This window comes from Budorcas taxicolor, chromosome 10, assembly GCF_023091745.1.
Source record: "Budorcas taxicolor isolate Tak-1 chromosome 10, Takin1.1, whole genome shotgun sequence".
NCBI classification, from domain to species: domain Eukaryota; kingdom Metazoa; phylum Chordata; class Mammalia; order Artiodactyla; family Bovidae; genus Budorcas; species Budorcas taxicolor.
In genome coordinates this window covers 79,075,020-79,093,603 of record NC_068919.1, presented here as the reverse complement: position 1 = coordinate 79,093,603, position 18,584 = coordinate 79,075,020, and the positions used below count along the sequence as shown (strand labels likewise).

The window sequence follows — 18,584 nt, the reverse complement described above, 5'->3', positions numbered from 1 at the left end:
GTTGGTCATGTTGACTCTTTGCAACCCCATGGACTGTAGCCTCCCAGGCTCCTCTGTCCATGGAATTCTCCAGGCAAGAATACTGAAGTGGGTTGCCATTCCCTTTTCCAGGGGATCTTCCCGACCTAGGGATCGAACCCGGGTTGCCTGCATTGTAGGCAGATTCTTCATTCTCTGAGCCACCAGGGAAGCAGTGTGTGAAGATACGCCAGGAATTGATTTTTGCTTTCCTTTTTCTTATAGGGATATTTTGGTTTGAACTCATTTCAACTTGTTGCTAGTCCCTTCAAGATAGCGCTCATCTCATTTGGGTGTGCAATGGTAGCCACTTCTCGGGAGGAGTGGAGACACTGTCAAATTTGAGACATTCTTGTGTATAGGTACCGTCAGTTCTCCAAAGAGTAAACGAGAAACTTCTCCTTCAGGGAATGTGTTGAGGGCAGGAGAGAAACATTTCAGGCACTGTGGGTAGAGTGGAACTCTGATCTGAAAAGGAATTGGAGTCCTTTCTCCTATTAGGCATTAGGCTGTAAAAAAAGTGCCATGTTGTGTAGTTGGCTTTTCATTTAGCTTCTAGTAATCTGCTTTCTCTCCACCTTATTTTCGCACTCGCCCCAAATTCCGAAATGGAACCATGTTTTTCAAAGAGTGGTTTGAAAGTCGCATGCATCATAATTAATTAAGGTTGCTTGTTAAATTCAGATTCCTGGGCCCACTTCTCAGATTGAATTAGACTGTCTGCATATGGATCCTGAGAATCTATTTGAGAAAAAGTACCAGATGATTTATCACACATCTTACCCTTGGAATCATAAACAACAGGATCTTTGACATTGTGTCTTGACTTTGAGGGGAAACTACTTCTAAGCCTTTTCTTCCTGATGAACTAGATCATTCTTACCATTCTCAATAGGAGGAGCCAGCAGCAGAACCCCTGCTGAGAAATTATAGTTAATGTAGCTCACTTTCTGAATTTCAGGTGTCAGTCTATCCCTCGGAAGGGATTATTGCCCCCAAACATGAAGTATTCTGTTTTAGTAACTGCTGCTACAGTTTTGGTTGTTGTTGGTGGTTTTTTTTGGTAGCTGTACTCTTAAACATTCTAGGAGCAGGATTGCTATGTACCTGCACTCTCTGTGTGAGAGATAGGAGTCCCCTGCCCAGAAGCTAAGGGGGGAAAAGTTAGTGACTCTTGTGGAATCCACAAACAGACTCCTGGAGAGCAGCAGATTTAGGAGCTTGGGTGGGAATGGGATGGGCCTAGATGCCTGTCCTGCAGGTCTGACTGGAATCTGCAGAGAAGTTGCTGTTAATGGATGCAAAGGGCTTTTGCCAGAGGCCCCAGCTTTCTCAGCTGATGCAAACCCCTGCTGCTGTGGCTGGTGGGGTTGGCCAAGTTTCTTTTTGTTGAGTCTTGTTTCCACCCCCAACTTCTTGTCAGCCCTGTATACAGATGCCGGTTTATTTGCACACTCCAGGCTGATCTCAAATTTGAAAGATTCTCATTGCTTTTGAGCTTAGTGTTTGGGAAACACGGCATGCCTGTGGCAGCTAGGACACCCTGTAAAGGAAATACCTGGACTCAGTAGCCCTGTCATTCATTCCCGGTATGTGTGTGAGTGTGGCCAGTGTTTAGGACGTTTTAAGAACATCGGTCTGTAGGGACTATTACTTGGGGCCTACAGCAGGACTAGGCTTCTTCTCTGTGATGTTTGGAGTTCTAGGGACCATTTTTTCTAAGTCACTTCTCTCTTTCCTTCCATGTTACACTTAACAGGAATAAAGTCTGTTTGCCCAGGCCTTGTTTCCACATGTAACTGAGGTATTAGAGTTCTTCCCTCTGGTGAAAAGACAGCTTTGGGGGACAAAGGACTGACTGGCTAGCGGTGGCGCAGAATGTTTTTATGATCAGGACAGGTTGGCAAATTCCTTTGCACTGTGGTCCAGGGACTCCTTTCTTTTTTTTTTTTTTTTAAATAGTAATCTCTTTAATTTATATAGCACTTAGTCAGTTACAAAGTTTTATACCACATACCATTTTATTATGTCTGTATAATGAGATAAATTTAATTGTATATAAATAATGTATTAAAGAATCTTCAGAACCAAAGTTAATATCAGAGAGTTTCAGAGGAAAGGTGACTACTTGGATTTATATTTAATAAAACAGCATGTTGAAAAAACTAAAATTGTGAATTAAATTATGTCAAATGGTCAAACATGCTAATACTAATACATTTCAAATAAATCTTCCAGGCTCTAATTTAGATGTCTCCAGGCCCTTTCCAGCTCTGATTGCCTAAATGTATAAACTTTTTTCTTAAACTACTAGACTCTCTTTGCAAGATCACAATGTCTTTTGAAACAGAGTGAGTTAACAGCACTAATGTGGCCCTCATTTCTGTAGCATTTCCAGTGCACAAGATCAGTACGTAATCTCACTTTCTTACCAGTAATTTGGTTATGCATGGACAATGAATAGTCATCCCTCTATAATAAAACAGTGTCCAGGTAGTCAAGGAGACTGACTACTAGAAAGATAAGTTACCTAGTACTGTATAATTGTTAATGTTCATGGTCATCCTAGTTAACTGTGACATTGGAAGTATCTTCTGAATCATCATAATAAATACTTTTGAACCATACCATCTGACTTTTTAAAAATGTTATGAACATTATGAAGCTACAGAAGAATACTGGGTGAATCAGAATATACCAGTCTCTAGTAGAAGCTGGATAAATGGAATTATATATATTAAATTATAATTATATATGTCAAAGTATATTTTAAAGCTAAATATAAACTCATTGGGAACTGTAAAGGGAAGCAAGTCATCCTGCTTTTCTAATTGTTGTAACTGCTGGCTCTGTATTTAATTTAAAATTTTTCTTTAATATTTATTCTTGAGTTATGCCATATGGAATATAAAAATTCTCTGAACAGATTGAAAATTTAAAAATAAGTGCATAAGCAATAAAGTCATTATTATTTTTAAAAATCCAAAATAAACTAGAGTATCTTGTTTTGCTGGCTGATGGTTTCTGTGTCTCTAATTCAAAAGATAGATATATTTCTTAAATACCATCCATGATAGTCAGTTAGGGTGGACACCACTGACTTCCCAGGGTCTTGACAAGTAACTATTTGCTTATGTAGCTCAGGTAAATAAAAGAACTAATCATTTTAATATGTCTTTTCATTCAAGATGCTTGCTGTATCTTATTCCTATAAACTTAGTGGTAATTCAACTTTTGGAGATTGAAGAAAGGAACCGCAAAGTTAAATAACTTGTTTTAATGTAATCAAGGAGTCATCTCTGTCCTTTTTATTACCTTCTAGCCCACTGCGTAGAAACACCTTTCTGCCAGAATTCAGATGTGCAAGCCTGACAGGAGGTCCTGGTTATGAAATGCAGCGTTTTTTTTATTTGCAGACTTTCATCCTGCTTGCCTCAGGCCTGATCCATGTGCTTTCTGCCTTCCAGTTCTCTCCTGCGGTATGGGGGCAACCTGTCCCTCCAAAGTGCCATGAGTGTGCGATTCAACAGCAATGGGACCCAGCTCCTGGCCCTGAGGCGTCGCCTGCCCCCCGTGCTCTATGACATCCACTCCCGCCTGCCTGTGTTCCAGTTTGACAATCAGGGTTACTTCAACTCTTGCACCATGAAAAGCTGCTGTTTTGCAGGAGATCGTGACCAGGTATGTGCCTTCTACCTCCTGCATCCCACATTCTTGCTTTCCTCTCATATTGTTCTTTATGTACTGGTCTTTATTTCTCTTTAGCCATGTCAGGTAGAAACAGTTGAAACAGTAAGGGTCTGGAGACATTCCATCTTAATAGTGAGTTTCTTCATCAGAGTTGCCTTTGGATAATATGAGGTATACACCATAAACCACAATATAGTTCTGAGCAACCTACATCTGCCGAGTTTGTGAACAGGTTTTAAGGCTCTAAGAATGTGTCGTATCAGAAGAGAGGAGGAAGTCCATAGAAAATTAGCCTGCCAAAAAGGACACCTTTTTTTTTTTGGTATCAGTGAAACACTGTGGGTACCAGCTAAGAGACATACATCCTGAATAGCCCTTTTGGGTGGCATCTTTTTCTTGGATGAAATGGGCTGTGCAACTTTGAGAGGAAGCCAGATGCTGACTCTCTTCCTTTATATTGCCAGCACCACAACTGGGAAGGAGAACCGAAGCTGTCAAGTTTCCTGCCTTTTCACAGTCTTACTGGGAGTCGAAATACTGATGTTGCCTTAGAGCTGGCATTTTAAAAACATACCAGTACCTTGTCAATCTTGGCCATAGAAGTGCTGAAGTGAGTGTCAGTGAATGGACTGGTTGGACTGGTCTGAGTAACCAAGTTTTAGCAAAGACAAATATAAAGGAAGACTGATAAATAATGTGTTTTTTTTCTTCTTCTTCTGAAACACAACAAATCTCATTGCTGTTGCACATCTAGATTGGAAAAAGAAACCTTAGTTTCTTGCTAATTCTTTGTGTTCTCTTTGGATCCATCAGCTATGTCAGATTTTTACATATAATTCTCACATGCTGTATGCCACTGCTTTAAAGTTATTTGTGGGCAAGAGGCATAAAAGAAATAGTTATTTGAGAACTTGTGAAGATCCTGTTTTTTTGAAAGCAGTAGCTAGGATTTTTCTCCCTAGCTGAGGTTGCTAGAGGCTCTCCAACGTCATAGCTTAAGGATTAGCATATGTAGCAGGAACACAATAAAGCTTTTTAATTAGAGTTGCTTGTTAAAGAAGCTGAGAATATCTTCTAAGTTGCCCAGACTAGGGATTTCCCCTTTTGTAAATAGAGACTGTATGTCTAAATTCAGAATTTATGTTCAAGTCAGGGCCTACTTAGCTGCGATCTACACTTAAAACCACTAGGTGGCCTCAGTTATATAAGTGATAAATTTCCCTTGAGAGACCACAATTCTTGATAGACTTAGTTTTTATTAGGCAGTTTGTTTCTTGGGTGGAAAGAAGCAGTTTCTAGAGATGAACTGATTCTTGATAGAACAAGTAGCTTTCTGCTCTGCAGATGGTTGATTTAGTTTCATTTAGCTGCGGAAATGACAACCAAGCACCTCCTCCCTCTCTCTCCACCTTTCTTCCTTGCTTTTGTTGATTTTCCATCTTCTGTCAACCTCTTATGCATGTGCGTTTTATTTCATTGAGCAATAAAGAGCAGGCTCTACTTCATGAAGTGGTTTATTAGGTTTTATTACCGGAGACACAGGGCCTGAGGAAGAGGAGAAAAGAGGTGAAGGGGAATGGATGCTGTGTTTTCTGTCGGTTTCTGTGTTAGCAGCCGGAACCTGTCTGCATGGAGTCCTTGAAAGATGGAGAACAAAGGCTTCTAACCGAGATGTAAGAGCACCTAGGCCATGATTTCTCCAGCTTGGCACTGTCCACATTTTGGTCAGAGAATTCTTCTTTGTGAGGGCCTGTCCTGTGCATTCTAGGATAGTTAGCAGCATTCCTGGCCTCTCCCCACTAGATGCCAGTGTCATCTCTCCCAGCTTTCCCCAAAACAACCAAAAATGTTTCCAGACATTGCCAGTTTATCTCCTAGGTGGAGAATTGCCCCAGGTGAGAACTTTTGCCTTAAGTTACAGTTATGAGATACGTAGGGACAAGTGGGCTTCCCTGATAGCTTAGCTGGTAAAGAATCTGCCTGCAATGCGGGAGACCCCGGTTCAATTCCTGGGTCAAGTACAGGTATTACCATAGTGAGAACCATGTGAGTTATTTTGTGGTGATCCTGGTTATCTACATTGACAGGATGCAGTGCTTTCTGCCTTTCAGGTTATATATAATGATAAAAACATGGGAAGGCTTTTGATTTTCTCTATTCAGATTTGACGAATATGTACGTCTTATGGGAAGAGTTTGTGGGTAATGTATCCTTTCTGACAAACTAGACTGTTTTTTGGATGGGCTAAGTGATTTGCCATGGATAAAGGAGGGTGGGAAGTCACTGAGTCTTAACTTCAGATCCATTTCGGAGTTAGTCTATTTATATTCCCCATATAGATTATCAGAGTATATGACCTAGGGAATGAGACGCACAGAGATTAATGTGTGGTTGTTTTCTTCACCCCTTAGGGACTAAGAAATGTAGCTAATTCATCATTGTCTTGTCTCCAATGCCTGGTGTACTGAGAGCACAATAAATATTTGTTGAAGTGAATCTTAAGTATTTTAGTCAGTGTGTGGTTTTTAGCTTTCTGGGCCTAAGGCTTGTCTAACTGTAAGTCAGGACTGATAATACCTGTTTTCTTGCTCAACTTTCAGGAGCTTTAGGAGGATGATTAAATAATGGATTTTCAGTGAAACTAATCAGCTGAGCTTATACTTCTAAGCGTTACACAGGAGGCCAAAATTATTGTCTCATTTCTGAAACATGTCTCTCAAAGGTGATTTACGGCCTCTGCCTTTACACACTTTGGGCTGAAGCAGAGGCTGCCATAGTTGCTGTATGATCTGTAAGACTGATACTCTGACTAGTTCGAACAGGATCTTTTTAGCTGCTTTCAAATTCCAAAGCCTACTCTTTCCTTATATCAGGTCTTTGTATTTGGTCTTGTTCTTGTATACTTTGAGAACGCCCACAGCCTGAAGCTCTGTGCTCTGCAACTCTTCATTTAGTCATAGGCTGGGTAAGTAACCATCCCAGAGAGGAATCTGAGAATTTCCATAATAGGAATGAACATGGTCAGGAAAGGCAGTGAGTGACTTATCTATCTGAGACAGTCTTCTGGCTTTTCATTACAATGAGATTACGCAGTCCACCCAAATCAAAACATTATGCAAGAGAGTCTGTATTTCTTATTAGACTATCCTAGGTTTACTAGGTAATTCATTAGGCCCAGAATGAAACTAACATTTCAAGATCTTGGACTTGGAATAAAGTGTAAAACTGAATAGTGTTTTATGTCTTCTGCATGCTCATTGCCACCATTGTGGATCAGTTCTAATTATAGAGCTTTTAGAGATTTTGTTCAGTCCCTAGGAGGGCCTTCTACAGATGAGAAAACAGGCTCAGAGATTTAGGTTAAAACAAGTTAAAACATACAAGTCTGAGTAGGACTAGAACCCAGATTTTTGAGCTCTCAATAGAGGCTCCTTTTTGCTGTATAGAAGGTCACAATTTAATGCCAACAAAAGCAAGGCAAGCAGCAAAGACAAATGAGTTGGGCTAGAAGTAAGCAATAGTGAGTGGTGGGGACTATAGCCACAACTTAGATTTATCCTCCCTAAATCTAAGTGAATGCCATGTAAATGAAGCTTTGACCAAGCTTCAGCCTATTGTGGCCAAGAGGGCCTTTGGTTTTTTTTCAAGAGAAACCAGAAATAAAGATTTGTTATGTGACATTTCTGTCCTTTATTGTGCCCATCTTTGCATGAAATGTTTCCCTTGGTAGCTCTAATTTTCTTGAAGAGATCTTTAGCCTTTCCCATTCTATTGTTTTCCTCTATTTCTTTGCATTGATCACTGAAAAAGGCTTTCTTATCTCTCCTTGCTATTCTTTGGAACTCTGCATTCAAATGGGTATATCTTTCCTTTTCTGTCTAGTCAAAGCTCTGGTTTTTCCAGTAGTCAGGTATGGATGTGAGAGTTGGGCTATAAAGAAAGTTGAGTGCCAAAGAATTGATGCTTTTGAATTGTGGTGTTGGAGAAGACTCTTGAGAGTTCCTTGGACTGCAAGCAGATCCAATCAGTCCATTTTGAAGGAAATCAGTCCTGAATATTCATTGAAAAGACTGATGCTAAAGCTGAACTCCAATATTTTGACCACCTCATACAAAGAACTGACTCATGGGAAAAGACCCTGATGCCGGGAAAGATTGAAGGCGGGAGGAGAAGGTGACGACAGAGGATGAGATGGTTGGATGGCATCACTGAATGGACATGAGTTGCAGTAAACTCTGGGAGTTGGTGATGGATAGGGCAGTCTGGCGTGCTGCAATCCGTGGGATCTCAGAGTCGGACACGACTGAGTGACTGAACTGACTGACTAACTGATATGAAGTTTCTTGAATTTTAAGTATTGCACCAAATTCATACTTCTTTGTATGAATTAAATGAACAGGTGCACCTGTTCTGTTCTAGAGCCACAAGTTTCAAACCTCTGCTTCAGCAGGAAAACATCCATTTTTCCTACTGAACCTGTTTCCTACTGAACCTGTCCTAACTTCATGCCCTTTCCCCCTTCCATCTTATAAAATAAGAAGACAGATATTTGCTGAGCATCTACTGTGTGCCAGATGCTGTGGTAGACGCAGTTACATGACTGCTAGTTTGTATCCCTTTTGAGACTTTGATTCAAAGCCCTGTGTACACTCTGTCACCCCCACTTTTGGCTACAGATACACAGTTTATTTATTGCTATATATAATAATAATAATAATAATAATAATAATAATAATAATATAGGGCTTCCCTGGTGGCTCAGACGGTAAAGAATCTGCTTGCAGTGCGAGAGACCTGATTTCAATCCGTGGGTTGGGAAGATCCCCTGGAGGAGGGCACGGCTACCTGCTCCAGTATTCTTTCCTGGAGAATCCCCATGGACAGAAGAGCCTGGTGGGCTACAGTCCATGGGGTTGGTTGCAAAGAGTTGGACACAACTGAGTGATTAAGCACAATCGTATTCAAATTTGATGATGTCTGTCATCAGATAAGGTAACATAAGTGACATCAGATTGGTTGGGTATCAACAGGAACAATTAGCCCCAAATAAAGCCTTAACTGTTTTTTTAAGGTAGCCTACCTTCCAGTCTTGCAGTATAATGAGGAGTCTTTCAGTAAAACACCAAATAGCATTCCTTCCTCTGGAGGCTGCCTAAATCTAAAGGATTCTCCTCCGTGCTTTTGTATCATACTTGGATTTTTGTTTGTTTGTTTTCCCTCTTCTCCCTGAAGCCTCACTAGGTACATTCTGTCTCCCAAGCTTCATACTCCCCTCTGTATACTTAGTGAGTCAGTCTCTTAACAGGGTTAAAAAAGAAGGCCAGTTTTCCACCTGCTAGCTTTTCTGGCACTCACTGTTAAGACAGCACTCAGTTTTTGTTCCTTTTCTTTCACAATTCCTTAAATGGCTCTTGCCCTAGATTGCTCGAGTCCAGCGGAATAGCTCAGGCTTCTGGGAAATAAGTCTTTCAGGCTAATGGGTTTGTGTGGCTTGGAGATAGACTGTGGTAATTTAAAAATCTTCTCTTGCTTTAGTCTCATTTAACACCTAGTCTAATAGTCCCTATATCTTGCTGAAAGTGGGAGAGGGAATAAAGTTTTCTGGAAAGGACTGAGCCCTTGAGTGTCTGAACATTGGTATCATTTACACAGGTCTTTCTTTTGAACTTGATAGACGGCAGAACCCCTAAAGTCATGATAATTAAGTCATCATATCTCATCTCCTGACTTGTACCCTGTGAAGCCAACAAAATAGCCTTGTATACCTGGCTTGGCCTCAGACGTTACATCACCGCTCAACCTTTCTGTGTTGACATTGTATGGGCATAGCAGAGGTATAGGAATCTGTCAGGAAGTGCGATCCAGGCCAGTAAAGCAACGTAGAAAGTTATAGCTTTGCTTTTTTCTTTTTCCCTAAAAATTCCATGCAGTGAAGGACAGGGAAGCCTAGCGTGTTGCCGGGGTCGCAAACAGTCAGACACGACTGAGCGACTAAACAACAGCAACAGGAAAAACTCTGATTAAGCTCACTTGGGGGCCTAGTGTACCATATGTTCCCCTTCAGTGAAAATAAAAGTACCCTTTCACAGGGGAGATTCAACTCTTGGGTTCTGTCTCCTTTGACTTGTTCTGTGTCAGCTCTTTCTTCTTGCCTTCCTTTTATGTCATATATTTTTAGCCCTTTGGGCTTTCTAGGTGGCACAGCAGTAAAGAACCCGCCTGCCAATACAGGAGATGCAGATTCAGTCCCTAGGGCGGGAAGATCCCCTAGAGGAGGAAGTGAGAGCCCACTCTAGTATTCTTGCCTGAAAAATTTGGTGGACAGAGGAACCTGGTGGGCTGTAGTCCATGGGGTTGCAAAGAGTGGTACATGACTGAGCAACTGAGCACGCACACACACATTTTTGGCACTTTAGCTTCAAAAGTGCTTTCATGTCATACTAATCCTCCCAGCGACCTTTGGGTGTAGTTGGACAGGTTTGATCCCCATGTGACACTAAGGTCTAGTGTGGTTTGAAACTGCTGAACCAGGACTAGACTCAGTCCCTTGCCTGTGATGAACCCTCTTCCTCATAGGCATGCTGCCACCTGTGTTTTCAGATCAAGTGGTGATAGCCTCCTCCATGGGCTGATGAGAAAGAGCTGAACACAGAATATTGTGGCCGAGGAATTCCTTCTTGTATGTATTTTTTAGGTGAATATTTTAGGAAACTTTATTGTATAGAGTGAAGGTAGCATGAAAATAACTTACTAAATAAGCCATTTATAATTCTTTTCTAATCCTGAGCCTCTTTGAAAGTCTAAAATCTTTGAACACTCATTTCATAAAAATGTACATATGCACACAGTTTTGCATATAATGTTAAGGAGTTTATGGAATTCCTGAAAACTAGGGGTTTCAAGTATTAGCAATCCCGAATTAAGATCTAACTCAAGTATTAAACCATCTTTTGGTTCATTTGCTGATGTAGAACTTAGAAAGCTTAAAAGGTTTTGGGGTATATGCAGACCTACTAGATACGGTCTAGTTTTTAGTTGTTAAACTGAAAAGGAACACTGCTGCTGCTGCTGCTGCTGCTGCTAAGTCGCTTCAGTCATGTCAGACTCTGTGCGACCCCAGAGACGGCAGCCTACCAGGCTCCCCCGTCCCTGGGATTCTCCAGGCAAGAACACTGGAGTGGGTTGCCATTTCCTTCTCCAATGCACGAAAGTAAAAAGTGAAAGTGAAGTCGCTCAGTCTTGTCCGACTCTTAGCGACCCCATGGACTGCAGCCCACCAGGCTCCTCCGTCCATGGGATTTTCCTGGCAAGAGTGCTGGAAGTGGGGTGCCATTGCCTTCTCCAGAAAAGGAACACTAGGTGACCTGATTTCTTCTTAGGAATAAATAGAATTGATGTGATCTGCCAGCGTAGCATGATAGTGTTCCTTTAATGCATAGTTCCTGAGTAGGAGTCTGGGCTCCACTTGGAAATCCCTAGTAGATGGGAACAGAGTATAACCTGCCTACTTGCCCTATGCTCCTTGTAGAGTTTACATCAAGTAGCTTTACCACAGAAGAGAAATTGATTGCTGAAGGCCATCTGGTTGATGACGCCTCTTCTTGCCCAGGCTTCCGAAAGAATTTTGCCAAAGATTCATCTTTAAGTAACGCAGGCTACTTTGCTACAAGCAGCCGTTAGAGACTTAGAGTTTTGTGTTTTTTTTAATTTCTTTCCTACTGATTATTTCACAGTTATTGGCTGTCTTTATGGAACGTTTCTTTGTTAATAGAATTTTTCCTACTCAGAACCCATAAACGTTAGTTGCTTTAATAAACCAAAGAATTCCAGGAGCCTAGTGGAGCTGACATGGCAAATGATCCAAAGGAGCAAAAATCATATCACTTCACATGCAAAAAATAGTGTTAATCTTATGAGTATGCATATTTGTTTGCTTTTATTGGGAGCCAACAGACCTCTATTTTCTCTTACCAAATAAAATCACGTAAACCTATGGCTTTGGCCATTTCCAAAGAAAAATTTTCTTGTTTTCTTTGGATGGTATTTGTGGCAGGCACTCAGTATAAATGATACAATCAAAGGTATATTACATACCAATAGGCAAGCCTTTTACTGAAAATAATCTCATAGAGAGCATATCACAGAATTGTTCAGTCACATTTTTTTCCCCTTCTGACAAAGGCCAGGGAGAAATGAGAACTGTGTTTGATTTAAATGTTAGTAGCAGTTTCTCTGCTCTTACTGATCCAGGCCAGAGAGCCATCTGGTTTTTCTGTCGTAGTCAATACAGTTAATTGGACAGGGATGCCGTTTACTGGCGAAATAATCAATCAGTTATTATGGGAAGAACCTCAGAACTGTGTAAATTGATCAGTACTCAGTGAATAGTAGCTGACTAATGTTTCTTTCTCCATTAGCAGATATTGGGGAATATCAAATACTGTGCAAACACACGTATGCACACGCTTTACACTTACACTTACACATCATGTGTGTGTGTGTGTGTGTGTGTGTGTGTGTGTGTGTGTATATACACACTTTGAGAGAGAAGTAGGGCAGAGAAATTGAGCAGAAAGAGATTTCTATGTTAGTAAAGAACCTGAGATAGTTTGGGTTATTTTTCAAGTGTATCAGGTAGATGGCCTGTTCCTCCTGCCTTTTAGAACTTTTCCCTCTTTTTAATATAGATTTTGGTGGGTGTGAAGAGGGGGACTTTTTTTGTTTTGTTTATAAACCCAGTGAGGCCTTAAAACATAATTGATAGGGAGTTATCTATATTCCAAATTTGTCCCTTTATTTGGTTTGTTTAGCCATTAAGGTTTATTTATTTTTAAATTTTTTACTGATGCATTATCTTTTTTTTTAATTTTATGGAAGTATAGTTGATTTACAATGCTGTAGTAGTTTCAAGTGTACAGCAAAGTGATTCAGTTATGCTTGTACATATACTCATTCTTTTTTAGATTCTCTTCTCATATAGGTTGTCACACAATGTTGAGTAGAGTTTCCTGTGCTATACAGAAGGTCCTTGTTGATTCTCTGTCTTATAAATAGTAGTGTGTGTATGTTCATCCCAGGCTCCTGATTTATCCCTCCCTCTATCACATTTCCCCTTTGGTCACCATAAATTTGTTTTCAATACCATTAAGGCTTAAATAAAGATGTTAGGGAAAAAGAAACTATTGCTTTGCTTGAAGATGGCTAATAAATAATGTTTTTCCCAGTAAGCTTCTACTTAGTAGGCATTTTTGCTGTGGCAGGCCATATTTAGATCCTTCTTTGAACTTTCAAGTTATTAATAATTACTTGTGACTTAGGTCACTCTACAAAGGTGGTCTTTATATTTAGAGGCATGGGCCTCTCTAGGAGTTCAGTTAGCAAAATGCCTTTGCATGTAGAAAAAAGTCTTTCTTGAGAGCATGCTCGGTTTGAGAATGCTAAAAGATGAAAAAAGGGGAGGAGTTGTTGGAGGGCATTATGGCAGTCTACCAGAAGAGGGGTTTTTTGTGAGTGTCTGTTTTCTCTAAAGGTTGATAGATTGACAGAGGACATGTGGGTGAATAAAATAGTGACAGAGTGCTAATACGGTGATGTAGGTGGGGTGGTTGGTGGTGGTGGTGGTGGTCATGCTGGTGGCTCCTTGAACCTGTTAAGAGGAATAATTGTTGCTCTTGTATGCTTGAACAAGGTAGTATCTCCATACTGACAGTGGGTTAGATAAAATGCACTGGCCTCAGGTTAACTCTGCTTAAGATGACTGGGTTGCGTCAAGATCAGTAAACAGACTTTCCTCTTGGGATATGAAATGAATGAACAGTAAGAGATGAGGTTGAAGTGTAGCCAACCTTTAAGCTTTGTGGCCAGCTGAGAAGTATTATGGATGGTGTGCATCCACACAAGAACTTATGCTCATTTTTGCATTGGTATCCCCTATCTTAACCCACAAAGCCAAGTTAAAACTGAGTATGTCTTCTACTCACTGATCTAAAGTAGCCTGTGGGTCTCCCCCCTCCCCCCTCCCCCATACCTCAGCATTTTAGGAAGTGGGGCTTCTGTTGCCTAAAAAACAGATCCCCTAAAACGTTCTTTCTCCTTTGGAACCCTGCCCTATATGTCTGTGTTAGGATACAAGGTGAGACACTCACGGGAAGTGAGTTTTTAATTTGTCACTCACCCCTCAGTCAGAGGCTTCAACCTCCCTCAATCTGGGAGGAGAGGGATCTTTCCAACTGCTCTGATGATGTTAAATGTATCTCTAGACTCAGCGCATGTGAAATGATGCTTATTTTTGCAAAGCTTTAAACAGAGAAAGATAAGGAAGGAGAGTGGGAGGGAGAGAAAGAAAGAAAGAGACAGAAGGTAAGGGAGGATTGGAAAAGAGAAGAAACAGATCTCTTTTGGCTTCCTTGTATTTTAAAATAGCCCAGGGCTCTAGCCTTTCTCCTAGAATGTTCCTCTCCCAGATATCCATGTAACTTGCTCCCGCATTTCCTTCGGGGCTGTGCTCAAAATGCCATTTTATCAGACAGGCCTTCTGTGACCACCCTATATAAAATGAAACCAAGCACCCCCAGCACTCCCTATATGCTCTAAGCTGGTGTTTAATTTTTCTCTGTAACACTGTTACTAGACATATTACATATATATATATATATATATATATATATAAGCTTTTTTCCCCCTATTCAATCTCCAGTACATATGCATAAAATTCTTTTCCTCTTCCCACCCAATAAAATGTAACTCACATGAAGGTAGGGACAGGGTCTTTTTTGATCAGTGCTGTGCTCCTTTCCCTGGGACAGTGCCCGACACATAGTAGACATTCGATAAATATTTGTTTAATGAATACATGGATGGACTCATTTTTATTTTACTCTCCCACAGTCAGCAGTATCCCAGGCAGCCAACGTTTAATGTTGGAAGGAGCCCAGCAGACAAGCAAGAAATGCCATAAATGAATTCCTCAGGGCAGTTATGTGAGTCTAGTGTGTGTGAACACTTAAACGGTCTGACTAGACGGCAGTGGGTCAAGACCCCCTCCTTGGAAATCATCCCGAACTGTTCCCTTGTGGTGGTTGCAAGAGGAAGAAAGGGTCGGGAATTGCCCTTATCCCTGAGAGGAAGCCTGTACATTGTACTCATTTTCTCTGTATTTCTGGAGCTGTCATATAAAATCCGAGAGGCCTTAGCTCTGCGGGAGTTTTCTTCCTTCTAAGGCACTCTTCTGAGTCAGCATTCTGTCTCGGAGTCCCCTTTAACTTGTCATGGCTTTCCCTGGTGAATAGTTGAACAGAGGAGGGAAGCACTGATCCTTCGCAGTGATGTATTAATAGTAAAACCTCTGAAAAGCCCAGCCTCAGCTCCCTCCTTTTTTAATATTTATTTTTTGTTTGTTTAGTTTGGGAAAAGTATGGGGGTGGGCACAGGGTAGAGGGAATTCTCTGTGTGAAGTTTTATAGCCTCTTTTAAACACAGAACGTGAAATGATGAGCTGTTGAGTAATACGTGTATTTTACATATAAATTATTAGCGCACAGTTCTTTTGTGTTCTGTCCCCCCTCCCCTGTGTGTCTTAATTTGGGTTCAGATTTCAGATACAAGTAGTTTATTTGGAAATGCGGGAAATATCACAGGAGTGGAAAAGAGAAATAGGGAAAGGAAGGATGACTTAGTGAGCCAACTACAACTGTGGGCAGTTGAAGTTTGATCCTGAGGGGAAGGGGTATAGAACACGTGACATGCGTGCATACTCCCTTGTGTCTGACTCTTGCGACCCCATGGGCTGTAGCCCGCCAGGCGCTTCTGTCTGTGACGTTTTCCAGGCAAGAATGCTGGGGTGGTTGCCATTTCCTCCTCCAGGGGATCTTCCCAACCCAGGGATCGAACCCACATCTACTGCTTCTCCTGCATTGGTAGGTGGATTCTTTAGCACCACTGAGCCACCAGGAAATCCTTCAGGATGCACACTTCAGGCTGTTCTACCTGGGAACAAGCCAGGTGGAATATCGATGTGCCAGCTTCCTTGAATCATTGTCGGAACCTGCTCCCAAGGATGTTCATTCCCTAGAGCAGCCTGCAGCCTCCTGGGCCTTGGAGAAGACTTTAGACTAAGAGATATGAGTACTGGCACTTGGCGATGAGGTACACTGGGCAGTAAAGCCTGATAGACATGAGCCGGGTATGAAGGAGTGAGTTACCCATGCTTCCGCTTTCTGCTAAAGCCACATGGGTACCATAGCTTTATCTTTGCTCTTTGCTTTAACCTTTTTCTACCACATCTTTACCTGGGGGTGGCTCAGGGCTCAAATCTGTCTTGCTTTGACCTCTGTGACTTACTAGGCACCTTATTTCTCATGACAGCACCTAGTGATGTCTACTTCATGGCATGGTAGTTGTGTACCTACGTGTATGTTTTCTACTGAAATTAAGCTCCTTGGGAATCTGGATATTACCTGATGTTTTTTTGTAAACATCAGAGTGCCTGGCATGTAAGTACTTGGCTCTTCTGTAATTAATGAATTTTCCCCCCTAACTACTAGGTGGTTTAGCCAAACAGGCTATGAGAGGAAAGCCTTGGGCTCCTGAATTCCAGCTTCCTAACTTCAAATAAGATAGTATCATAAACTGCAGAGTTAGTGAGTGGATGTTAAATCAAGACAAGGAGGATTCATCTTCTCTTTTTTTCTTTTGTTTTTAAGGGAAAAATTTTAAGTGTATAGTATTGTGGTGATAAGTACATTAACATTGGTCTGTAACCATCACCAGCATCTGTCTCTAAAAGTTTTTCATCTTATAAAACTGAAACTGTTTACCCAGTTAACACTATCTCCCCACTCTCCCCTGCCCCCCACTCTTGGTAAACCAGCATTCTACTTTCTGTGTCTATGGATTTGACTACTCAGTTATTCTATTAGCCTTATAAGTGGAAGCATACAGTATTTGCCTTCTTGTCATGAACACACAATGTTCAGGATACGTCCGTGTTGTAGCTCATGTCAGAATTTCCGTCCTTTTGAAATCTGAATTATATTCCATCATATGTACATACCACGTTTTGTTTATACATTCATCTGATGATGGGCACTTGGGTTGCTTCCCTCTTTGGCTGTTATAAATAAAACTGCTATGAACATTGTTATATAAATATCTCTAAGAGATCCTACATTCAGTTCTTTTAGATATATATCCACAGGTGGAATTGATGACTCATGTAGTAATTTTATTCTTAATTTTTTGAGGAACTGTTTTCTATTTTTTTGATAGTAGTCATCCTGATGAGTGTGAGACGGTATCTCACTGTGGTTTTGATATGCCTTTCCCTAATGATGAGTGACGTTGAGCTTCTTTTCGTGTGCTTGAGCCTCTTTTCGTGTGCTTATTGGCCATTTGTATATGGCCATCGTGTTTCTTCTGTGGAGAATGTCTGTTCAAGTACTTTGCCCATTTTTAAAATCTTTGGGTTTTGTTGTTGAGGAAACTTTTTAATTGAAGTGTAGTAGGCCTAGACTGAGTTTCTTTATTTTGAGCATACTTATGTAGTGACTTGTCAAGTAACCATGGGCCAGCAGTTTAGGGACTTTCAACCCTGATCTGGCTTCAATCATTCCTTCACAGGGTAATCACAGAATCCTAGAACTAAAGGAGCCTTAGCCTCTTCTGGTTGCCATAACAAAATACCACAGACTGGGTGACTTATGATTCTTACAATTTCAGTAATTTCTTTCTAACAGTTATGGAGGCTGAAGTCCAAGGTCAGGGTGCCAACCTGATTGGATTGTGGTATATGCTGTCTTCATGGTTGCAGCCAGCTGACTTCACTTTCTTCACATGGTGGAAGGAGCTAGGGAGCTCTGTAGGGTCTCTTTTATAAGAGTGCTAATCCCATTTATGAAGGCTCTACCCTCAAGACACAATCATTTCCCAAAGGCCCCATCTTGTAATATTACCACATTGGGCATTAGGATTTGAACATGTGAATTTGAGGGGGACACCAACATTCAAACCAGAGCAACGAGCAACCAAATGAGGAACCTGAACCCACTTCTTTTTCCTCTGTGCCCTGTGCCAAATCACCTAGTCCCCATGGATAATGTTTTCTTCATCTTTGAATACAAGTTTCTTTATCTCCTTTATCATGTCACTACTAGTGTTTTGAAGACTGGTAAATTGACTTTTAATGATTATAATGTATTTAATAACGTATTTTTATTAGGCATGAGGTTGTGCATATATTGGACTTTTACTTTTTAAATAGAGGAAAACAACAGAATGGTAAAGACTAGAGATCTCGTCAAGAAAATTAGAGATACCAAGGGAACATTTCATGCAAAGATGGGCTTGATAAAGGACAGAAATGGTATGGACCTAACAGAAGCAGAAGATATTAAGAAGAGGTGGCAAGAATAGACGGAAGAACTGTACAAAAAAGATCTTCAGGACCCAGATAATCATGATGATGTGATCACTCATCTAGAGCCAGACCACTTGGAATGTGAAGTCAAGTGGGCCTTAGAAAGCATCACTATGAACAAAGCTAGTGGAGGTGATGAAATTCCATTTGAGCTGTTTCAAATCCTGAAAGATGATGCTGTGAAAGTGCTGCACTCAATATGCCAGCAAATTTGGAAAACTCAGCAGTGGCCACAGGACTGGAAAAGGTCAGTTTTCATTCCAGTTCCAAAGAAAGGCAATGCCAAAGAATGCTCAAACTACCGCACAATTGCACTCATCTCACATGCTAGTAAAGTAATGCTCAGAATTCTCCAAGCCAGGCTTCAGCAATATGTGAACCGAGAACTTCCTGATGTTCAAGCTGGTTTTAGAAAAGGCAGAGGAACCAGAGATCAAATTGCCAACATCCGCTGGATCATGGA

The 18,584-nt window shown here is 41.0% G+C and overlaps 1 protein-coding gene across 2 annotated transcripts in view; it reads left to right on the top strand.

Moving 5' to 3' along the window:
* The window catches only part of DCAF5 (DDB1 and CUL4 associated factor 5), a 91,583-nt gene that overhangs the window by 45,678 nt on the left and 27,321 nt on the right, over window positions 1–18,584 (top strand). For both annotated transcript variants that reach the window (XM_052646377.1, XM_052646376.1), the window contains exon 6: window positions 3,486–3,699. In XM_052646377.1, the coding sequence (XP_052502337.1) occupies window positions 3,486–3,699 (214 nt within the window). The remainder of the gene's footprint in view (window positions 1–3,485; window positions 3,700–18,584) is intronic.